Consider the following 19898-nt stretch of genomic DNA (forward strand, 5'->3'; position numbering starts at 1 on the left):
CCTAAAAAATGTGGATGGAGAGGACCATGTGGCCATCTTATAAATCTGGTCGATGGAGGCGTCTGCTTTCTCTGCCCAGGATGACACCACAGCTCTTGTGTAATGGGCATATACTGTATACCTTCAGGAATGGCCCTGCCTGCCCTAGCATAAGCTAGCTTGATGGCCTCCCTAACCCATCTCGCTAAGGTCCGCAGCAGACCCAGGCATCCTCTTGAGATAATTTCACCTGGAGCCCTGATGAGCTCCTGGGCAGAGCAGCCAACAAGCGTCAGCACACACTCTCTCAGGGAGGGCACCCATATGGGGACCTCCATGGCGCTACCGTTACCTGGTGACGGCCGCAGCAGACCAATGCCTGGCAAAAACCCCGACCATCCCAGGCCCAGGCATCTTCTTCAGTCTTAAATCTTCACCGTCAATTTTACTGAGGGTTTTCCATCAAGGACAGGAAACCAACCAATGCAGAAAGAGGAGCCGCCTGAAAAAATGTGATTACCAGCAATTAAAATCTTAAAATATCAGCTCATCCTTAATAGTTACCTTTAAAGATCCAAGTCAGAATGGTTGTGGATACTGATATAAAATATTTGTTTTAATTATCAGGTAAGAAAACTTTTAAAAAATATTTTACAACAATTTTGTAATATATTTTCAAAGCAAGTACACCAGCTGTAACAGATAACCAGCTGTAATTGTAACAAGTTATCTAATGTATGCAGCTCATTTTCTGAAATCAGGTGACAAATGCCCTTTATATTTGAGAAACATTTACCTACCTTACAAGCATGGCAAAAAATGGCAGAAAGTTCTAATCAAGTGCAATCTGCTTTGCAATCGAATGCAAAATAATGGAATGAATGCTTTTTTCACAAGTTTTTTTCCAGAACGTTCCAGAAAAATGTATCTTCTATTATATATATTATATAAAATTGTCCCTTGGCATCTGTAGACTGCAGCAGTACAGCTACCTGACAACTTTTAGACCTTATGAGAAACATAAAGTTGGCATCAATTTCATTTGCTATCGACTAAATACATATTAAATGTTTACAAAGCTACACCCAGACATAAATCTTAGTTTATTGTAAGCCTTTTTTTTTTTTACATATTTACTTTCTATGTCAATACTTCTGAAACCACATATAAATTCCCATTTTGTTCAATCTCAGCTACAAAGCTACAATTAGTAGCTAGAAGAAGGTTCTGATTCTGAGCACCCATATACAGGTAAAGAAATATCCTTAAGGTTTGATATTATAGTTTGCTTTAAAAAAGAAAAATCGTATTCAAAATTTAAAGTTAACGTAATTAAAAAAATACTTAATTTAGAAACTATAAGGAAAGAGTAGATTCGACTCTTGAGGACTGATAGTACTGGAAATGTGTAGATGACCATGTAAAGTCCAACTTTGCAACTACATTTTTTAATGTCTCAAGTTAACGTAAAATTAAACGTTGCAATAGGTCTTTTAAAAAAATCCTATTGTTTTGTTTCTGAATCTCTGCAGACTATGCATCTACATGATGACAGACAAAACAAATTCGGTGCAGTGTTTCTGCAAGCTCATGCTTTCTTCTTGGTGCTAACTGTGTATCACCATACATGTAATATGTTAGTTAGAAGTAGAAGACAGAAGAAAATATGACTTCAAGATCAGACTACAGTTTGTTTGCTGTCTGCTACTGTGGAGATGCATAGTCTGCAGAGGAGCAGCAGAAACACAGCAATAGAAAATGTTTGCAGAAGCACTCCCATTAAGTGTTTTACTCTTTAATTGTGTGTATATGCATGTAATGTGTTGTGAGTGTATTAATATACTCACCTACCGCTGCTTTATCCAGGTGTCCAGTCCTCTTCTCAGTGACATCACCCCTCTGTAGACTTTCCAGGTCACACTGCGCTCTGCGTGACCCAGAAGTGGCTTTTGCAATGTAAGCTTATTGAGCATCACAACAAGACTCCATAGGCTTCATTGTAAAAGAGACTTCTGGTTCATGCATAGAGCACAAAGCTGGATATTCGCATTTGTGGTGACATCACTGAGAAGAGGAGCAGAACGGCCCTGGACACCGGAGAGAGCAGCTGTAGGCGAGTATATTAACACTCAAACACTATAGTACATGCACATATACACACATTTAATGAATAAAACATTTAATGGAAGTGCTCCTTTAATTAATGGGAATATGTCACCAGTTTTTTCCTATGTAATCTCAGAGCACCATGAAGAGAAGGAAGAGACCCTGATTACAGTGACATGTCACTTACTATGCTGTGTTTTGTGCTTGAAATGAATCAGTGTTTCTTCAGCAGGAGATTATAACTACAGTTCAATCAGATCCCCAGCTCTCTGTCACTATACAATGTTCACAGAATGCTGCTAATCAGTGGTGAGGGCCGGGTTACAAAGGGCTCAACATCTCAGCTCTGCTAAATGCAACAGAGAAAGCTGTGATTCTATCACAACTGCTGATACCATGACACATACCTGGAATCAGGGTTTCATTTCATACATAATGCTGCTGTCGGATTACAAAGGAAAACCCTGCTGCCGGACTCCCTTTAAAAGCATTCTGTCACCAGGTTTTTACTAACACCTTTTGAGAACAGCATGATGTAGGGACAGAGACCCATATTCCACCTATGTGTCACTTACTGGGCTGCCTGCTGTTATTTTGATAAAATAACTATTTTATCTGCTGCAGATCTACCAGTTATCTGAATGTTGAGCCATGTATAAACCTGCCCTCACCACTGATTGACAGCTTTCTGTGTGTACTATGCCTAGGCAGAAAGCTGACAACCAAAGGTGGAGTGGAGTTATACAGAACTCATGATTATGGAGGACTACATTGCAGCATATTTACTAGTCCTCTACTAATAGTCTCTTTCTGAAAATGTGGTGTTTTAGCTAAACTACAGCAATCAACCCAGTAAGTGACACATCACTGTAATCATGGTCTCTGTCTCTACATTATGCTGCTCTCAGATTGGGAGGCAAGCACCTGGTGACAGATTCCTTTTACGTCCCATTGCATAGTTCCTTTTTATTTACACTGTATTTGAGCAGATACGGAAAAAAGGGTACATAGACCTTAATGCCGGTTGCTCTGTATCCAGACGAGTGGTTATCCCATCTGAACACATGACAAATGAATTATGTAATCTCAATGCAAGTTGTGTTATAAGTTTATTACAATGGAATTGTGCAGCTCGGTAATCATATTTTTAATTCTTGCTTTTCTCAAGGCAAAAGAGAACTCACAGTAGAAAACATGAAGCTACTTTTCATAACCGCGCTGCTGATAGTATGGATCCCTCCAATGAAAAGTACACATTGTAAAACAGTTGTCCGTGTAAAGCAAGAAGCCATGCAGTATGGTGGGTAGCACTTGTCCGTCAGTAAAATTAATAGCACGTATAAGCGTATGAAAAAAAAGGTTGCACTCTATCGTGCTAAAGCATGTCAATGTGAAATATATGAAATATAAATAGCAATACGGCTTCTGAATATTAGGAAAAAAATGCTTTGCACATAATTTGGCCAATTCATGCCTGCCCATCAACCAATGTCAAGGTGGTCTAAAAAAACTGATGGGTCCCTACGTATCAATGTGAATACCTCTCTTAGGCTGATGTCTGAATTCCTGGGTGAATGTGGACACCTCTCTCAGTAAAACCTGCTTTTATGGGTAGGTGGGAACCTGCTGTAATAAAAATCACCACATTTTGAAAGGCATAGTGCTCAGTTACTAAGCTTAGGGCACTCCGCCCTTCAACATGTGGTGATTTTAATTACAGCAGGTTCCTACCTACCCATAAAAGCAGGCTTTACTGAGAGAGGTGTCCACATTCACCTAGGAATTCAGACATCAGCCTAAGAGAGGTATTTACATTGATACGTAGGGACCCATCAGTTTTTTGAGACTACCATGATGTTGGGTGATGGGCAGGCATGATTTGGCCAAATTATGTGCAAAGCGTCTCATTTATATCCTAATATTCAGAAGATGTGTTACTATTCATAGTTCATATATTTCACAATGACCTGCTTTAGCATTATAGAGTGCAATCTTTTTTGTATGTTGTAGATGGAGGTAGCTGCTCCTGGTATGCACCTATTCACATATAAGAGTAGTCATGAGATTATTAACCCTGGTTCTGAATACGTCTGCTGATTCCATTTTAGCTACGAGTCCATGCTGTTTCATATACTATTGCAAATAGATAATGGCTGCACTCAATTTTATTGTGCTAAGGCAAGGAAATGTGCAATATATGAAATGTGAACAGCATAATGGCTTGTGAAATTTATGAAAAAACACATGAGATTTTTAGCACAAGATTTGGCCAAAAGTTGTGAGCCCATCCACCAAACGTCAAGGTAATCTCAAAACGGATGGGTAACTAACCTGTCTGCCTAGTGTGAACACTTACCTATGGTATCTGAGCTGACTGCCTAATGTGAACACTTACCTATGGCTAATAACATGGTAAAGCCTGCATTTATAGGAAGGTCGGAACCAACTGTGTTTGGATGTAATTAAAATCACAGCATGGTGAATGGCGGGGCGTTCAAGTCAGAAAAAGCAATACTTTCATATACTATTATTATCGTTTGCCAATTATTTACTATTTGTCTTACTGTTACAGGTAGATAGTGACAGGAGAAGTTTCTTGCCTTGCTTCCCGAAAATCAGTATAGTTAAGCGGAGCAGGGAGAAGCCAATGTAGACCTGTCTCTGTGACCTGTCATGGTTAGTAGCAGGGAGTAACCAGTGTAGACCTGTTTCTGTGACCTGTTATAGTTAGGAGGAGCAGGGAGAAGCCAGTGTAAACCTGCCTCTGTGACCTGTTATGAGAGAGTGCCAGGGCCGTAGTCATGGCCAAGGACTCCGGGGCATCTGTGCCCTGGCCTCCCATCACATGAAAATAATGTCCATTACTTTTCATACCTGTGGATCCGCTTTCTGCGCCGTCAGGGTCTTCTCTGCTCTGCTGCAGGCTTCCTTTAGACGGTTTTGCACAGATTGAGACACAGCCCATTTCAACTTTCAAATGAACAACTTTACTATTTTCTTGATGCAGCACATCCATATTCTTCACAGCAGGTTTCACATTGCACATGTCTTCTTTCTCTGCACTTCTCTCTCTGTCACACAACACATACCTGGGTCGGACTCACATGGTTCCTCAGCGTGATCCCTGTTTAGCTCTGCTACAGTTAGACCTTCCTTAGTCTGTTTCACACCAGACATGAGACTATCAGCCTCCAAAATAGGTTGCCACATGGCGAGCTACCTGCCCATCTGTACGGTCTCTTGGAACCCTCAACCATTTCACACCGGATCTGAGGGCATTGGCCAATACGATGAGCTGCCACTGAGCCCCTAGTCCAGGCTTATGGACCACGGGCTCAGTGGGTAAAATTGGAGACTGCCCACTGCCGCCAGAAGATGGATTGATAACTTTTTTCCCCATCTGAGGACCCTACACCGGCCATTGCCGGTACTACTGCTCCCATCGTACTGCAGACTAAGGAGCTACGATAAGTGTTGTTTGAAACTTAGACTGTTGCACTCATTTTGCTTATTTCTTTTAACCCTTGTGGTTCCAATAACTCTTTTCTATTATTAACTCCCTGCGAAGAGATTACTTCAATTTTTACTGTTAAAAAAAATAAATATTATTGCTATATTGCCCTGCTCTGCAATCCCTGCATACTGCATCTCAGCACCTGCTTACATTTGGCGTAGTTGGCAGGATGCAGTCCACGAACACAGAGCCAGCAGACCAGACAGTTATGGGTGCCCTGTTATGGTTCTCAATGGCAAGAGAACATAGCCCAGCAAACATAAGAACTAGCTCTTGGAAGGATGGAAACTAAACTGACCATGAACTAAACCTGCCGCACAACTAACAGTAGCCGGGTAGCGTAGCCTGCGTTTTATCCCTAGACGCCCAGCGCCGGCCGGAGGACTAACTAATCCTGGCAGAGGAAAATATAGTCCTGGCTCACCTCTAGAGAAAATTCCCCGAAAGGCAGACAGAGGCCCCCACAAATATTGGCGGTGATTTTAGATGAAATGACAAACGTAGTATGAAAATAGGTTTAGCAAAATTGAGGTCCGCTTACTAAATAGCAGGAAGACAGAAAGGACACTTTCATGGTCAGCTAAAAACACTATCAAAACACCATCCTGAAATTACTTTAAGACTCTAGTATTAACTCATAACATCAGAGTGGCAATTTCAGATCACAAGAGCTTTCCAGACACAGAAACGAAACTACAGCTGTGAACTGGAACAAAATGCAAAAACAAACAAGGACTAAAGTCCAACTTAGCTGGGAGTTGTCTAGCAGCAGGAACATGCACAGAAAGGCTTCTGATTACAATGTTGACCGGCATGGAAGTGACAGAGGAGCAAGGCTAAATAGCGACTCCCACATCCTGATGGAAACAGGTGAACAGAGAGGATGATGCACACCAGTTCAATTCCACCAGTGGCCACCGGGGGAGCCCAAAATCCAATTTCACAACAGTACCCCCCCCTCAAGGAGGGGGCACTGAACCCTCACCAGAACCACCAGGGCGATCAGGATGAGCCCTATGAAAGGCACGGACCAAATCGGAGGCATGAACATCAGAGGCAGTCACCCAAGAATTATCCTCCTGACCGTATCCCTTCCATTTGACCAGATACTGGAGTTTCCGTCTGGAAACACGGGAGTCCAAGATTTTTTCCACAACGTACTCCAACTCGCCCTCAACCAACACCGGAGCAGGAGGCTCAACGGAAGGCACAACCGGTACCTCATACCTGCGCAATAATGACCGATGAAAAACATTATGAATAGAAAAAGATGCAGGGAGGTCCAAACGGAAGGACACAGGGTTAAGAATCTCCAATATCTTGTACGGGCCGATGAACCGAGGCTTAAACTTGGGAGAAGAAACCCTCATAGGGACAAAACGAGAAGACAACCACACCAAGTCCCCAACACAAAGCCGAGGACCAACCCGACGCCGGCGGTTGGCAAAAAGCTGAGTCTTCTCCTGGGACAACTTCAAATTGTCCACTACCTGCCCCCAAATCTGATGCAACCTCTCCACCACAGCATCCACTCCAGGACAATCCGAAGATTCCACCTGACCAGAAGAAAATCGAGGATGAAACCCCGAATTACAGAAAAAGGGAGACACCAAGGTGGCAGAGCTGGCCCGATTATTGAGGGCAAACTCCGCTAAAGGCAAAAAAGCAACCCAATCATCCTGATCTGCAGACACAAAACACCTCAAATATGTCTCCAAGGTCTGATTCGTCCGCTCGGTCTGGCCATTATTCTGAGGATGGAAAGCAGACGAGAAAGACAAATCTATGCCCATCCTAGCACAGAATGCTCGCCAAAATCTAGACACGAATTGGGTACCTCTGTCAGAAACGATATTCTCCGGAATACCATGCAAACGGACCACATTTTGAAAAAACAGAGGAACCAACTCGGAAGAAGAAGGCAACTTAGGCAGGGGAACCAAATGGACCATCTTAGAGAAACGATCACACACCACCCAGATGACAGACATCTTCTGAGAAACAGGAAGATCCGAAATAAAATCCATCGAGATGTGCGTCCAGGGCCTCTTCGGGATAGGCAAGGGCAACAACAATCCACTAGCCCGAGAACAACAAGGCTTGGCCCGAGCACAAACGTCACAAGACTGCACGAAGCCTCGCACATCTCGAGACAGGGAAGGCCACCAGAAGGACCTTGCCACCAAATCCCTGGTACCAAAGATTCCAGGATGACCTGCCAACGCAGAAGAATGAACCTCAGAAATGACTTTACTGGTCCAATCATCAGGAACAAACAGTCTACCAGGTGGGCAACGATCAGGTCTATCCGCCTGAAACTCCTGCAAGGCCCGCCGCAGGTCTGGAGAAACGGCAGACAATATCACTCCATCCTTAAGGATACCTGTAGGTTCAGAATTACCAGGGGAGTCAGGCTCAAAACTCCTAGAAAGGGCATCCGCCTTAACATTCTTAGAACCCGGCAGGTAGGACACCACAAAATTAAACCGAGAGAAAAACAACGACCAGCGCGCCTGTCTAGGATTCAGGCGTCTGGCGGACTCAAGATAAATTAGATTTTTGTGGTCAGTCAATACCACCACCTGATGTCTAGCCCCCTCAAGCCAATGACGCCACTCCTCAAAAGCCCACTTCATGGCCAAAAGCTCCCGATTCCCAACATCATAATTCCGCTCGGCGGGCGAAAATTTACGTGAGAAAAAAGCACAAGGTCTCATCACGGAGCAATCGGAACTTCTCTGCGACAAAACCGCCCCAGCTCCGATTTCAGAAGCGTCGACCTCAACCTGAAAAGGAAGAGCAACATCAGGCTGACGCAGCACAGGGGCGGAAGAAAAGCAGCGCTTAAGCTCCCGAAAGGCCTCCACAGCAGCAGGGGACCAATCAGCAACATCAGCACCCTTCTTAGTCAAATCAGTCAATGGTCTAACAACATCAGAAAAACCAGCAATAAATCGACGATAAAAGTTAGCAAAGCCCAAAAATTTCTGAAGACTCTTAAGAGAAGAGGGTTGCGTCCAATCACAAATAGCCTGAACCTTGACAGGATCCATCTCGATGGAAGAGGGGGAAAAAATATATCCCAAAAAGGAAATCTTTTGAACCCCAAAAACGCACTTAGAACCCTTCACACACAAGGAATTAGACCGCAAAACCTGAAAAACCCTCCTGACCTGCTGGACATGAGAGTCCCAGTCATCCGAAAAAATCAAAATATCATCCAGATACACAATCATAAATTTATCCAAATAATCACGGAAAATGTCATGCATAAAGGACTGAAAGACTGAAGGGGCATTTGAAAGACCAAAAGGCATCACCAAATACTCAAAGTGGCCCTCGGGCGTATTAAATGCGGTTTTCCACTCATCCCCCTGCTTAATTCGCACCAAATTATACGCCCCACGGAGATCTATCTTAGAGAACCACTTGGCCCCCTTTATGCGAGCAAACAAATCAGTCAGCAGTGGCAACGGATATTGATATTTAACCGTGATCTTATTCAAAAGCCGATAATCAATGCACGGCCTCAAAGAGCCATCTTTCTTAGCCACAAAGAAAAAACCGGCTCCTAAGGGAGATGACGAAGGACGAATATGTCCCTTTTCCAAGGACTCCTTTATATATTCTCGCATAGCAGCATGTTCAGGCACAGACAGATTAAATAAACGACCCTTAGGGTATTTACTACCCGGAATCAAATCTATGGCACAATCGCACTCCCGGTGCGGAGGTAATGAACCAAGCTTAGGTTCTTCAAAAACGTCACGATATTCAGTCAAGAATTCAGGAATCTCAGAGGGAATAGATGATGAAATGGAAACCACAGGTACGTCCCCATGCGTCCCCTTACATCCCCAGCTTAACACAGACATAGCTTTCCAGTCAAGGACTGGGTTATGAGATTGCAGCCATGGCAATCCAAGCACCAACACATCATGTAGGTTATACAGCACAAGAAAGCGAATAATCTCCTGGTGATCCGGATTAATCCGCATAGTTACTTGTGTCCAGTATTGTGGTTTATTGCTAGCCAATGGGGTGGAGTCAATCCCCTTCAGGGGTATAGGAGTTTCAAGAGGCTCCAAATCATACCCACAGCGTTTGGCAAAGGACCAATCCATAAGACTCAAAGCGGCGCCAGAGTCGACATAGGCATCCGCGGTAATAGATGATAAAGAACAAATCAGGGTCACAGATAGAATAAACTTAGACTGTAAAGTGCCAATTGAAACAGACTTATCAAGCTTCTTAGTACGCTTAGAGCATGCTGATATAACATGAGTTGAATCACCGCAATAGAAGCACAACCCATTTCTTCGTCTAAAATTCTGCCGTTCACTTCTGGACAGAATTCTATCACATTGCATATTCTCTGGCGTCTTCTCAGTAGACACCGCCAAATGGTGCACAGGTTTGCGCTCCCGCAGACGCCTATCGATCTGGATAGCCATTGTCATGGACTCATTCAGACCCGCAGGCACAGGGAACCCCACCATAACATCCTTAATGGCATCAGAGAGACCCTCTCTGAAATTCGCCGCCAGGGCGCACTCATTCCACTGAGTAAGCACAGCCCATTTACGGAATTTCTGGCAGTATATTTCAGCTTCGTCTTGCCCCTGAGATAGGGACATCAAGGCCTTTTCCGCCTGAAGTTCTAACTGAGGTTCCTCATAAAGCAACCCCAAGGCCAGAAAAAACGCATCCACATTGAGCAACGCAGGATCCCCTGGAGCCAATGCAAAAGCCCAATCCTGAGGGTCGCCCCGGAGCAAGGAAATCACAATCCTGACCTGCTGAGCAGGATCTCCAGCAGAGCGAGATTTCAGGGACAAAAACAACTTGCAATTATTTTTGAAATTTTGAAAGCAAGATCTATTCCCCGAGAAAAATTCAGGCAAAGGAATTCTAGGTTCAGATATAGGAACATGAACAACAAAATCTTGTAAATTTTGAACTTTCGTGGTAAGATTATTCAAACCTGCAGCTAAACTCTGAATATCCATTTTAAACAGGTGAACACAGAGCCATTCCAGGATTAGAAGGAGAGAGAGAGAGAAAGGCTGCAACATAGGCAGACTTGCAAGAGATTCAATTACAAGCACACTCAGAACTGAAGGAAAAAAAAAAAAAAAAAATCTTCAGCAGACTTCTCTTATCTCTCCTTTCTCTGTCAATTAATTTAACCCTTTTTGGCCGGTCAAACTGTTATGGTTCTCAATGGCAAGAGAACATAGCCCAGCAAACATAAGAACTAGCTCTTGGAAGGATGGAAACTAAACTGACCATGAACTAAACCTGCTGCACAACTAACAGTAGCCGGGTAGCATAGCCTGCGTTTTATCCCTAGACGCCCAGCGCCGGCCGGAGGACTAACTAATCCTGGCAGAGGAAAATATAGTCCTGGCTCACCTCTAGAGAAAATTCCCCGAAAGGCAGACAGAGGCCCCCACAAATATTGGCGGTGATTTTAGATGAAATGACAAACGTAGTATGAAAATAGGTTTAGCAAAATTGAGGTCCGCTTACTAAATAGCAGGAAGACAGAAAGGACACTTTCATGGTCAGCTAAAAACACTATCAAAACACCATCCTGAAATTACTTTAAGACTCTAGTATTAACTCATAACATCAGAGTGGCAATTTCAGATCACAAGAGCTTTCCAGACACAGAAACGAAACTACAGCTGTGAACTGGAACAAAATGCAAAAACAAACAAGGACTAAAGTCCAACTTAGCTGGGAGTTGTCTAGCAGCAGGAACATGCACAGAAAGGCTTCTGATTACAATGTTGACCGGCATGGAAGTGACAGAGGAGCAAGGCTAAATAGCGACTCCCACATCCTGATGGAAACAGGTGAACAGAGAGGATGATGCACACCAGTTCAATTCCACCAGTGGCCACCGGGGGAGCCCAAAATCCAATTTCACAACAGTGCCCCAAGGGTCAGCTCACCTCTGGGGGCTATGGTCAGCAATCTCCCGAAGTTTACAGGGAGTAATTCACTGTTGTGGGACTGGATTGAGCAGGTTAAAGGCATGTTGCGAATGCATCCAATGACCCCCGCTATGCAGGCAGAGATTACTGTGATGACCATAGATGGGGAAGCTAGCTGTTCTGTATTGTTTCAGCACTCTCATGAACGGGACACCTTTACTAAAATGTTACAAATTTTGTAAGAGATGCATGGGGGTCCCATTGATATTGGAGAGTTACGGATGCGATTATTTAGCCGTGTTCAGAGAGAGGGCGAAACCGTGACGCACTGTATGAATGCGCTATAAGAGGTGCACGAGGCGATCGCTAAGCATGATAATGTGGGCGTGGGGCTTCCTGATGTAATTTTGAGGGACCATCTTGCAAGCTCTGCGGGAGCGCCAACATGCCGACCCACGCATGATGTTTCTGGAGATTGGGGCAGATGTGTGATGAGCAAGAACAGGAGACTGCAGCCTCGGCAGGGATGGTTAGGAGTAGTGGAGTACCCACCTCGCCCACAGATGAGCCAGGATGGGCCAGAGAAATTCGGAAAGAAATACAGGAAATGTGAGAACAGTTCTCTGGCCTCAGGAGAGACCCTGCCTTGGCTCCCAATCTGTCCAGAGACAAAAGTGACCCCGAGTCCCACTTGCCCATTGTATTCTGCCGGGAAAGGGAAAAAGCCTGGGCTAAGAGACATCCGACTTGTTTCAAGTGTGGGTACTTTCGTTGGACACTATGCTCGAGGCTGTGCGAGACGAGGGCAGCCTCTTATTTGGCAGCCGTTAAACTAGTGGGCTCCGTGGCTGGGGGACACTGCCCAGAGCCTGAAAGGCCAGGGAAAGGAGAATCCAGTTCTGTAAGTCTAATTTCGGTGAGTCCCCTTGTATGGGCTGAAATGATTGTTCAAGCCGTCTGCTGCCTAGTTGACATCGATTCCCAGGTGACCACCATGCTGGAAGCATATTTCAGACACCATTTGCTTGAGGTAACGCAGCCAGAGTAAGGCCCAGTGATCAAGCTGACCGTGGCCAAACAGTTGCCCAGTCCGGTCGCAGGGGTGGTCTGGATGCAAATTACAGTGTGCGGCAAAGATGTGGGCTGGAAAGGAGTCATGTTGACCGCCGGAGAAAACAGCAATGGCTTCCCAGTGGCTCTGGGAATGAATGTGCTAAAAGAGCTGGGAACCCTCCTGATCAGCGAGTCCCTGGATGCTTTTCTGGACCGGTGAAGCCCTCAATCCCTTCAGAGGAAGGTGTTTCAACAGTTGATACGGGTCGCCCAGGCCCAAGAAATGGCGAGTGAAGGAAAAGTGTTAGGAAAAGTGTTAGTCCCTGCAGCTGCTGAATTCATCCTTCGCCTGGCCAGACTGTGCTCACACTGCCTGTACGAGCTTGTATGCCCCTTGAAGGGGTAGAAGTCCAGATAGAACCAACCCTCATGGACCAGGTACCTTTAGGGATTCCTCATTGCCCGGACATTAGCCGTTGTCCACGATGGTAACGTTGTGATGCGATGCATCAACCTAGGGAGGATAATCTGACTTTCCCGCCCTAGAGTGAAGTAGTGCAGGTGCTGGGAATGCCAGAAGAATTGATACCACCAGAGGCAGTCCAGTTGGCAGTGAAGGGAGACCCATGGACTGTAGCTATCACCCTGCCCCCAGAACACCCGCCTGGAAGCACAAAAGAGGGGTGCCAAATTCTGGAACAAATGCAGGTCGAATTGTCAGGACTCTCACCGCAGCAGGTGCAACAGGTGGAAGCTGTACTGGAACGTGATCAGGATGTCTTTGCCCATCATGAGGATGACTTAGGGTGCACTACAGCCATAATCCATGAGATACCCACAAGAAGTGCAGCGCCGATCCGGGAGAGGTACCGACAGATACCGCCTCAAATGTACAAAGAAGTGAAAGAAGTGCTGGCGCACATGTTGCAGAGTGGAGTCATAAGGGAGAGCCAGAGCCTGTGGGCAGCTCCCATTGTCCTAGTTCAGAAGAAAGAAGGGACCCTACATTTTTATGTCGACTATAAGTAGCTGAATGCTTGCATGGTGCGGCACTCTTATCCTTTACCCTGAATTAAAAAGTCGCTCTCGGCCTTGGGAAAGGCAAAGTACTTCTCGTCCCTGGATTTGGCCAGTGGATACTGGCATGTGCACATGGCCGAACATGAACGGCCAAAGACAGAGCTCATACTTCCCATGGGATTGTTTGAATTTAACCGGATGCCCTTTGGTCTGACTAACTCTTCTGGGACGTTCCAGCAATTGATGAAAAGGTGTCTGGGGGATCCGATCTTTGAAGCCACGCTTATTTACTTCGACAACATCATTGTCTATGCAGCCACCTTTTAAGAACACCTCTGGTGGCTGGATCAAGTTTTGAGTCATCTACAGAAGCATGGCCTGAAGCCAAAATGTAATCTCTTCTGTAAGCAGATCAAGTACCTGGGATACATTATATCTGCTGAAGTAGTGAGGCCAGCACGTGAGAAGATAGCGGCGTTGCAGGACTGGCCTAGCCCAAAGATAGTGAAGGAAGTCCGGGCCTTTCTGGGCCTGACTGGGTACTGCCGGAGGTTTGTTAAGAATTTCACCCATACCACTAGTCCACTGCTGGAGCTACTAAAGGGAGTGCCGTCTGGTTCGAAGAATCAGATTATCCAGAGAGGAAGTAGCCAGGAAGAAGCCTTTCGAGCCCTGAAGATGGCCTTGACTGAGGCTCCCATACTCACTTACGCTGACTTCTCACAGCCCCTCATTCTTCACTCGGATGGGAGCCTGAATAGACTGAGGGCCGTGCTGTCGCAGATGCAGAATGGGAAAGAACGAGTAATCGCCTACGCAAGCCGGTCCCTCCATGACTCAGAATGAAACCCCAACAATTACAGCTCATTTAAGTTGGAACTGCTGGTGTTAGTGTGGGCGATGACTGAGAAGTTTGCCAAATACCTGTCTGGATCTGAGGTCCTAGTATGTACTGACAACAACCTCTTAGCTCACTCAGAAAATGCAAAACTGGGGGCCTTGGAGCAGTGGTGGGTGGCCCGCATTGCAAAGTACCGGTACAAGAGTGCATATCGAGCCGGAGCTGAGAACACGCATGTTGATGCTCTGTCAAGAGCGACCCATGAGCGACCTGAATGTGACCGGGATGAATAGTTGGAAGCCGAAGATATTCCTGGCTTCCGGGACCTCGCCAGGTCATTGAAGGCGATGCAGGCATAGATCTGAGAGGCATCTGGAGAGCAGGTACTGGGGCAACCTAGGGATGACTGGGTGCGACTCCAGCAAAAAGATAAGGAACTCGCGCAGCTGAGACAGTGGGTGGCCCTGAAGCAACTCCCAGCCGGTGCGAAAGAGACGCTCTGTCCCTAGGGACTCTGCAGATTCTAAGGCAGTGGGAAAGACTTCAGCTGAAGGATGGCCTGCTGTATTGATGAGTACAGTTAGTGCGAGAGTTGGGAGTCACCTAGCAAGCGGTGCTTTTGGAGAAGTTGATCCCAATCGTGGCTACAGAGGCCCATGAGAGAGGGGCTCACTTTGGTCCGGACAAGACATTCCAGTAGCTGTAGAAGCTGGTTTATCACCCCTGTTAAACATGGCAGTAGAAGAGGCCTGCCAGCAATGTTGAAGCTGTGAACTAGCCAAACCTCTGGAGCAGAGAACCCCAACACAGACTATCATGACTTCTGCCCCCTTATAGCTGTTGATGATCGACTACTTGATCGTGGTCCCGGCTCATCTCGGCTATGAACATTGTCTGGTGATGACCGACCACTTCACCAAGTTCGCTGTGGTGACGCCAACTCAGGATCAGACTGGTGATACAGCGGTGCAGGCTATCTGTCAAAACTTCAGTAGGGTGTTCGGTTGCCCAAAGAGGATTCATTCTGACCAAGGCACTTGTTTTCAAGGTCAAGTGATGAAGAAGTTACATCGCCTGTACAAAATAGAGAAGTCAAGAACGACACCCTATCATCCCCAGGGGAATGGAGCTTGTGAATGCCTGTCTCTGTGACCTGTCATAGTTAGGAGGAGTAGAGAGAAGCCAGTGAAGACCAGTATCTGTGACCTGTCATCCTTGTCACCCCATCACCAGCCACTGTTATAAAAATTGCATTCTCTAAAATGTCACAGAGGTTCCGAGTAAAACATACAGTTCTGCAATAATGGACCTGTTAGCTGGATTGTGCTGTCTAATGTTGTGCAGCACGAATCAGCTGACAGGTTCCCTTTAAGGGCCATTAACCCCTTCCTGACATCAGACGTACTATCCCGTCGAGGTGGGGTGGGCCCGTATGACCGCCGACGGGATAGTACGTCATCACCGATCAGCGGCGCTCACGGGGGGAGCGCGGCCGATCGCGGCCGGGTGTCAGCTGCATATCGCAGCTGACATCCGGCACTATGTGCCAGGAGCGGTCATGGACCGCCCCCGGCACATTAACCCCCGGCACACCGCGATCAAACATGATCGCAGTGTACCGGCGGTATAGGGAAGCATCGCGCAGGGAGGGGGCTCCCTGCGGGCTTCCCTGAGACCCCCGGAGCAACGCGATGTGATCGCGTTGCTGCGAGGGTCTCCTACCTCCTTCCTGGCTGCAGGTCCCGGATCCAAGATGGCCGCGGCATCCGGGTCCTGCAGGGAAGGAGGTGGCTTACCGAGTGTCTGCTCAGAGCAGACACTGGTAAGCCTGCAGCCCTGCACAGCAGATCGTCGATCTGGCAGAGTGCTGTGCACACTGCCAGATCAATGATCTGTGATGTCCCCCCCTGGGACAAAGTAAAAAAGTAAAAAAAAAATTTTTCCACATGTGTAAAAAAAAATAAAAAAAAAATTCCTAAATAAATAATAATAAAAAAATATATATTATTCCCATAAATACATTTCTTTATCTAAATAAAAAAAACAAAACAATAAAAGTACACATATTTAGTATCGCCGCGTCCGTAACGACCCAACCTATAAAACTGCCCCACTAGTTAACCCCTTCAGTAAACACCGTAAGAAAAAAAAAAAAAAACGAGGCAAAAAACAACGCTTTATTACCATACCGCCGAACAAAAAGTGGAATAACACGCGATCAAAAAGACTGATATAAATATCCATGGTACCGCTGAAAACATCATCTTGTCCCGCAAAAAACAAGCCGCCATACAGCATCATCAGCAAAAAAATAAAAAAGTTATAGTCCTGAGAATAAAGCGATACCAAAATAATTATTTTTTCTATATTTTAGTTTTTATCATATAAAAGCGCCAAAACATAAAAAAATGATATAAATGAGATATCGCTGTAATCGTACTGACCCGACGAATAAAACTGCTTTATTAATTTTACCAAACGCGGAACGGTATAAACGCCTCTCCCAAAAGAAATTCATGAATAGCAGGTTTTTGGTCATTCTGCCTCACAAAAATCGGAATAAAAAGCGATCAAAAACGGTCACGTGTCCGAAAATGTTACCAATAAAAACGTCAACTCGTCCCGCAAAAAACAAGACCTCACATGACTCTGTGGAGCAAAATGTGGAAAAATTATAGGTCTCAAAATGTGGAGACGCAAAAACTTTTTTGCTATAAAAAGCGTCGCTGGTTTCACACTTGCGTTTTTGTCTGCAGCGTTTTTTGCACAAAAAAACGCATGCGTTTTTTCCCTATATTTAACATTGAAAACGCATGCGGTTTTTTTGTACGCGTTTGGTCGCGTTTTCAAACGCATGCGGTTTTTTTCTGCATGCGTTCATTTTCAGAAATACAACCTGCAGTATTTTCTTGCGTTTTTAAGCACATGCGTTTGTTTGCGTTAAAAACGCATGCATTTTTATTGAAAAAAAACAGAAAACACACTGAAAAGCCACCCACCACCATCAAGGTGATAAAGGGATCCAAACCCTAACCCTAACTCTACCCCTAACCTCACCCCTAACCGTTTAATGAACATTTTCTGACAGTCATAGTGCCACGTATTTCAGTGCCACGTATTTCAGTGCCAAGTATTTCAGTGCCACGTATTTCAGTGCCATGTATTTCAGTGCCACGTATCACGTATTTCAGTGCCACGTGTTTCAGTGCCACGTATTTCAGTGCCACGTATCACGTATTTCAGGGCCACATATTTTAGTACCACGTATTTCAGTTGCACGTATTTCAGTGCCATGTATTTCAGTGCCACGTATTTCAGTGCCACGTATTTCAGTGCCATGTATTTCAGTGCCACGTATTTCAGTGCCACGTATTTCAGTGCCACGTATCACGTATTTCAGTGCCACGTGTTTCAGTGCCACGTATTTAAGTGCCACGTATCACATATTTCAGTGCCACGTATTTAAGTGCCACGTATTTAAGTGCCACGTATTTAAGTGCCACGTATTTAAGTGCCATGTATTTAAGTGCCACGTATTTCAGTGCCACGTATTTCAGTGCCACGTATTTCAGTGCCACGTATTTCAGTGCCACGTATCACATATTTCAGTGCCACGTATTTAAGTGCCACGTATTTAAGTGCCACGTATTTCAGTGCCACGTGTTTCAGTGCCACGTATTTAAGTGCCACGTATCACGTATTTCAGTGCCACGTATTTCAGTGCCACGTATTTCATTGCCACGTATTTCAGTGCCACGTATTTCAGTGCCACGTATTTCAGTCACGTTTAGGGTTAGGGTTAGGGGTAGGGTTAGGGCTAGGGTTGGAGGTAAAGTTAGGGTTGGGGCTAAAGTTAGGGTTAGGGTTTGGATTACATTTACGTTTGGATTAGGGTTGGGATTAGAATTATGGGTGTGTCAGGGCTAGGGGTGTGGTTAGGGTTACCGTTGGGATTAGGGTTAGGGGTGTGTTTGGGTTGGGGTTTCAGGTAGAATTGGGGAGTTTCCACTGTCCAGGCACATCAGGGGCTCTCCAAGCGCGACATGGCGTCCAATCTCAATTCCAGCCAATTCTGCGTTGAAAAAGTAAAACAGTGCTCCTTCCCTTCCGAGCTCTCCCGTGTGCCCAAAAAGGGGTTTACCCCAACATATGTGTTATCAGCGTACTCGGGACAAATTGAACAACAACTTCTGGGGTCCAAGTTCTCTTGTTATCCTTAGGAAAATAAAAATTTGGGGGGCTAAAAATCATTTTTGTGGGAAAAAAAAGATGTTTTATTTTCACGGCTCTGCGTTATAAACTGTAGTGAAACACTTGGGGGTTCAAAGTTCTCACAACACATCTAGATAAGTTCCTTGGGAGGTCTAGTTTCCAATATGGGGTCACTTGTGGGGGGTTTGTACTGTTTGGGTACATCAGGGGCTCTGCAAATGCAACGTGACGCCTGCAGACCAATCCATTTAAGGCTGCATTCCAAATGGCGCTCCTTCCCTTCCGAGCTCTGTCATGCACCCAAACAGTGGTTCCCCCCCACATATGGGGTATCAGCGTACTCAGGACAAATTGGACAACAACTTTTTGGGTCTAATTTATCCTGTTACCCTTGTGAAAATACAAAACTGGGGGCTAAAAAATCATTTTTGTGAAAAAAAAAAAGAATTTTTATTTTCACGGCTTTGCGCTATAAACTTTAGTGAAACACTTGGGGGTTCAAAGTTCTCAAAACACATCTAGATAAGTTCCTTGGGAGGTCTAGTTTCCAATATGGGGTCACTTGTGGGGGGTTTGTACTGTTTGGGTACATCAGGGGCTCTGCAAATGCAACGTGACGGCTGCTGACCAATCCATTTAAGTCTGCATTCCAAATGGCGCTCCTTCCCTTCCGAGCTCTGTCATGCGCCCAAACAGTGGTTCCCCCCCACATATGAGGTATCAGCGTACTCAGGACAAATTGGAAAACAAATTTTGGGGTCCAATTTATTCTGTTACCCTTGTAAAAATACAAAGCTGGGTGCTAAAAAATCATTTTTGAGAAAAAAAATAAAAATTATTTTCACGGCTCTGCGTTATAATCTGTAGTGAAACACTTGGGGTTCAAAGCTCTCAAAACACATCTAGATAAGTTCCTTAGGGGGTCTACTTTCCAAAATGGTGTCACTTGTAGGGAGTTTCAATGTTTAGGCACATCAGGGGCTCTCCAAACGCAACATGGCGTCCCATCTCAATTCCAGTTAATTTTGCATTGAAAAGTCAAATGGCGCTCCTTCCCTTCCAAGCTCTGCCATGCGCCCAAACAATGGTTTACACCCACATATGGGGTATCAGCATACTCAGGACAAATTGGCCAACATTTTTTGGGGTCCAATTTCTTTTCTTACCCTTGGGAAAATAAAAAATTGGGGGCAAAAAGATCATTTTTGTGAAAAAATATGATTTTTTATTT

The 19898-nt window shown here is 45.2% G+C and overlaps 1 protein-coding gene across 2 annotated transcripts in view; it reads left to right on the forward strand.

The window, feature by feature from the left end:
* Positions 1–1145: 1145 nt before the first annotated feature.
* BPIFB2 (BPI fold containing family B member 2) overlaps positions 1146–19898 on the forward strand; it is a 48995-nt gene continuing 30242 nt past the window's right edge. For both annotated transcript variants that reach the window (XM_077251626.1, XM_077251627.1), the window contains exons 1-2: positions 1146–1230; positions 3254–3385. In XM_077251626.1, the coding sequence (XP_077107741.1) occupies positions 3280–3385 (106 nt within the window). In that variant the 5' untranslated portion in view covers positions 1146–1230; positions 3254–3279. The remainder of the gene's footprint in view (positions 1231–3253; positions 3386–19898) is intronic.

This window comes from Ranitomeya variabilis, chromosome 4 (assembly GCF_051348905.1).
Source record: "Ranitomeya variabilis isolate aRanVar5 chromosome 4, aRanVar5.hap1, whole genome shotgun sequence".
NCBI classification, from domain to species: Eukaryota; Metazoa; Chordata; class Amphibia; order Anura; family Dendrobatidae; genus Ranitomeya; species Ranitomeya variabilis.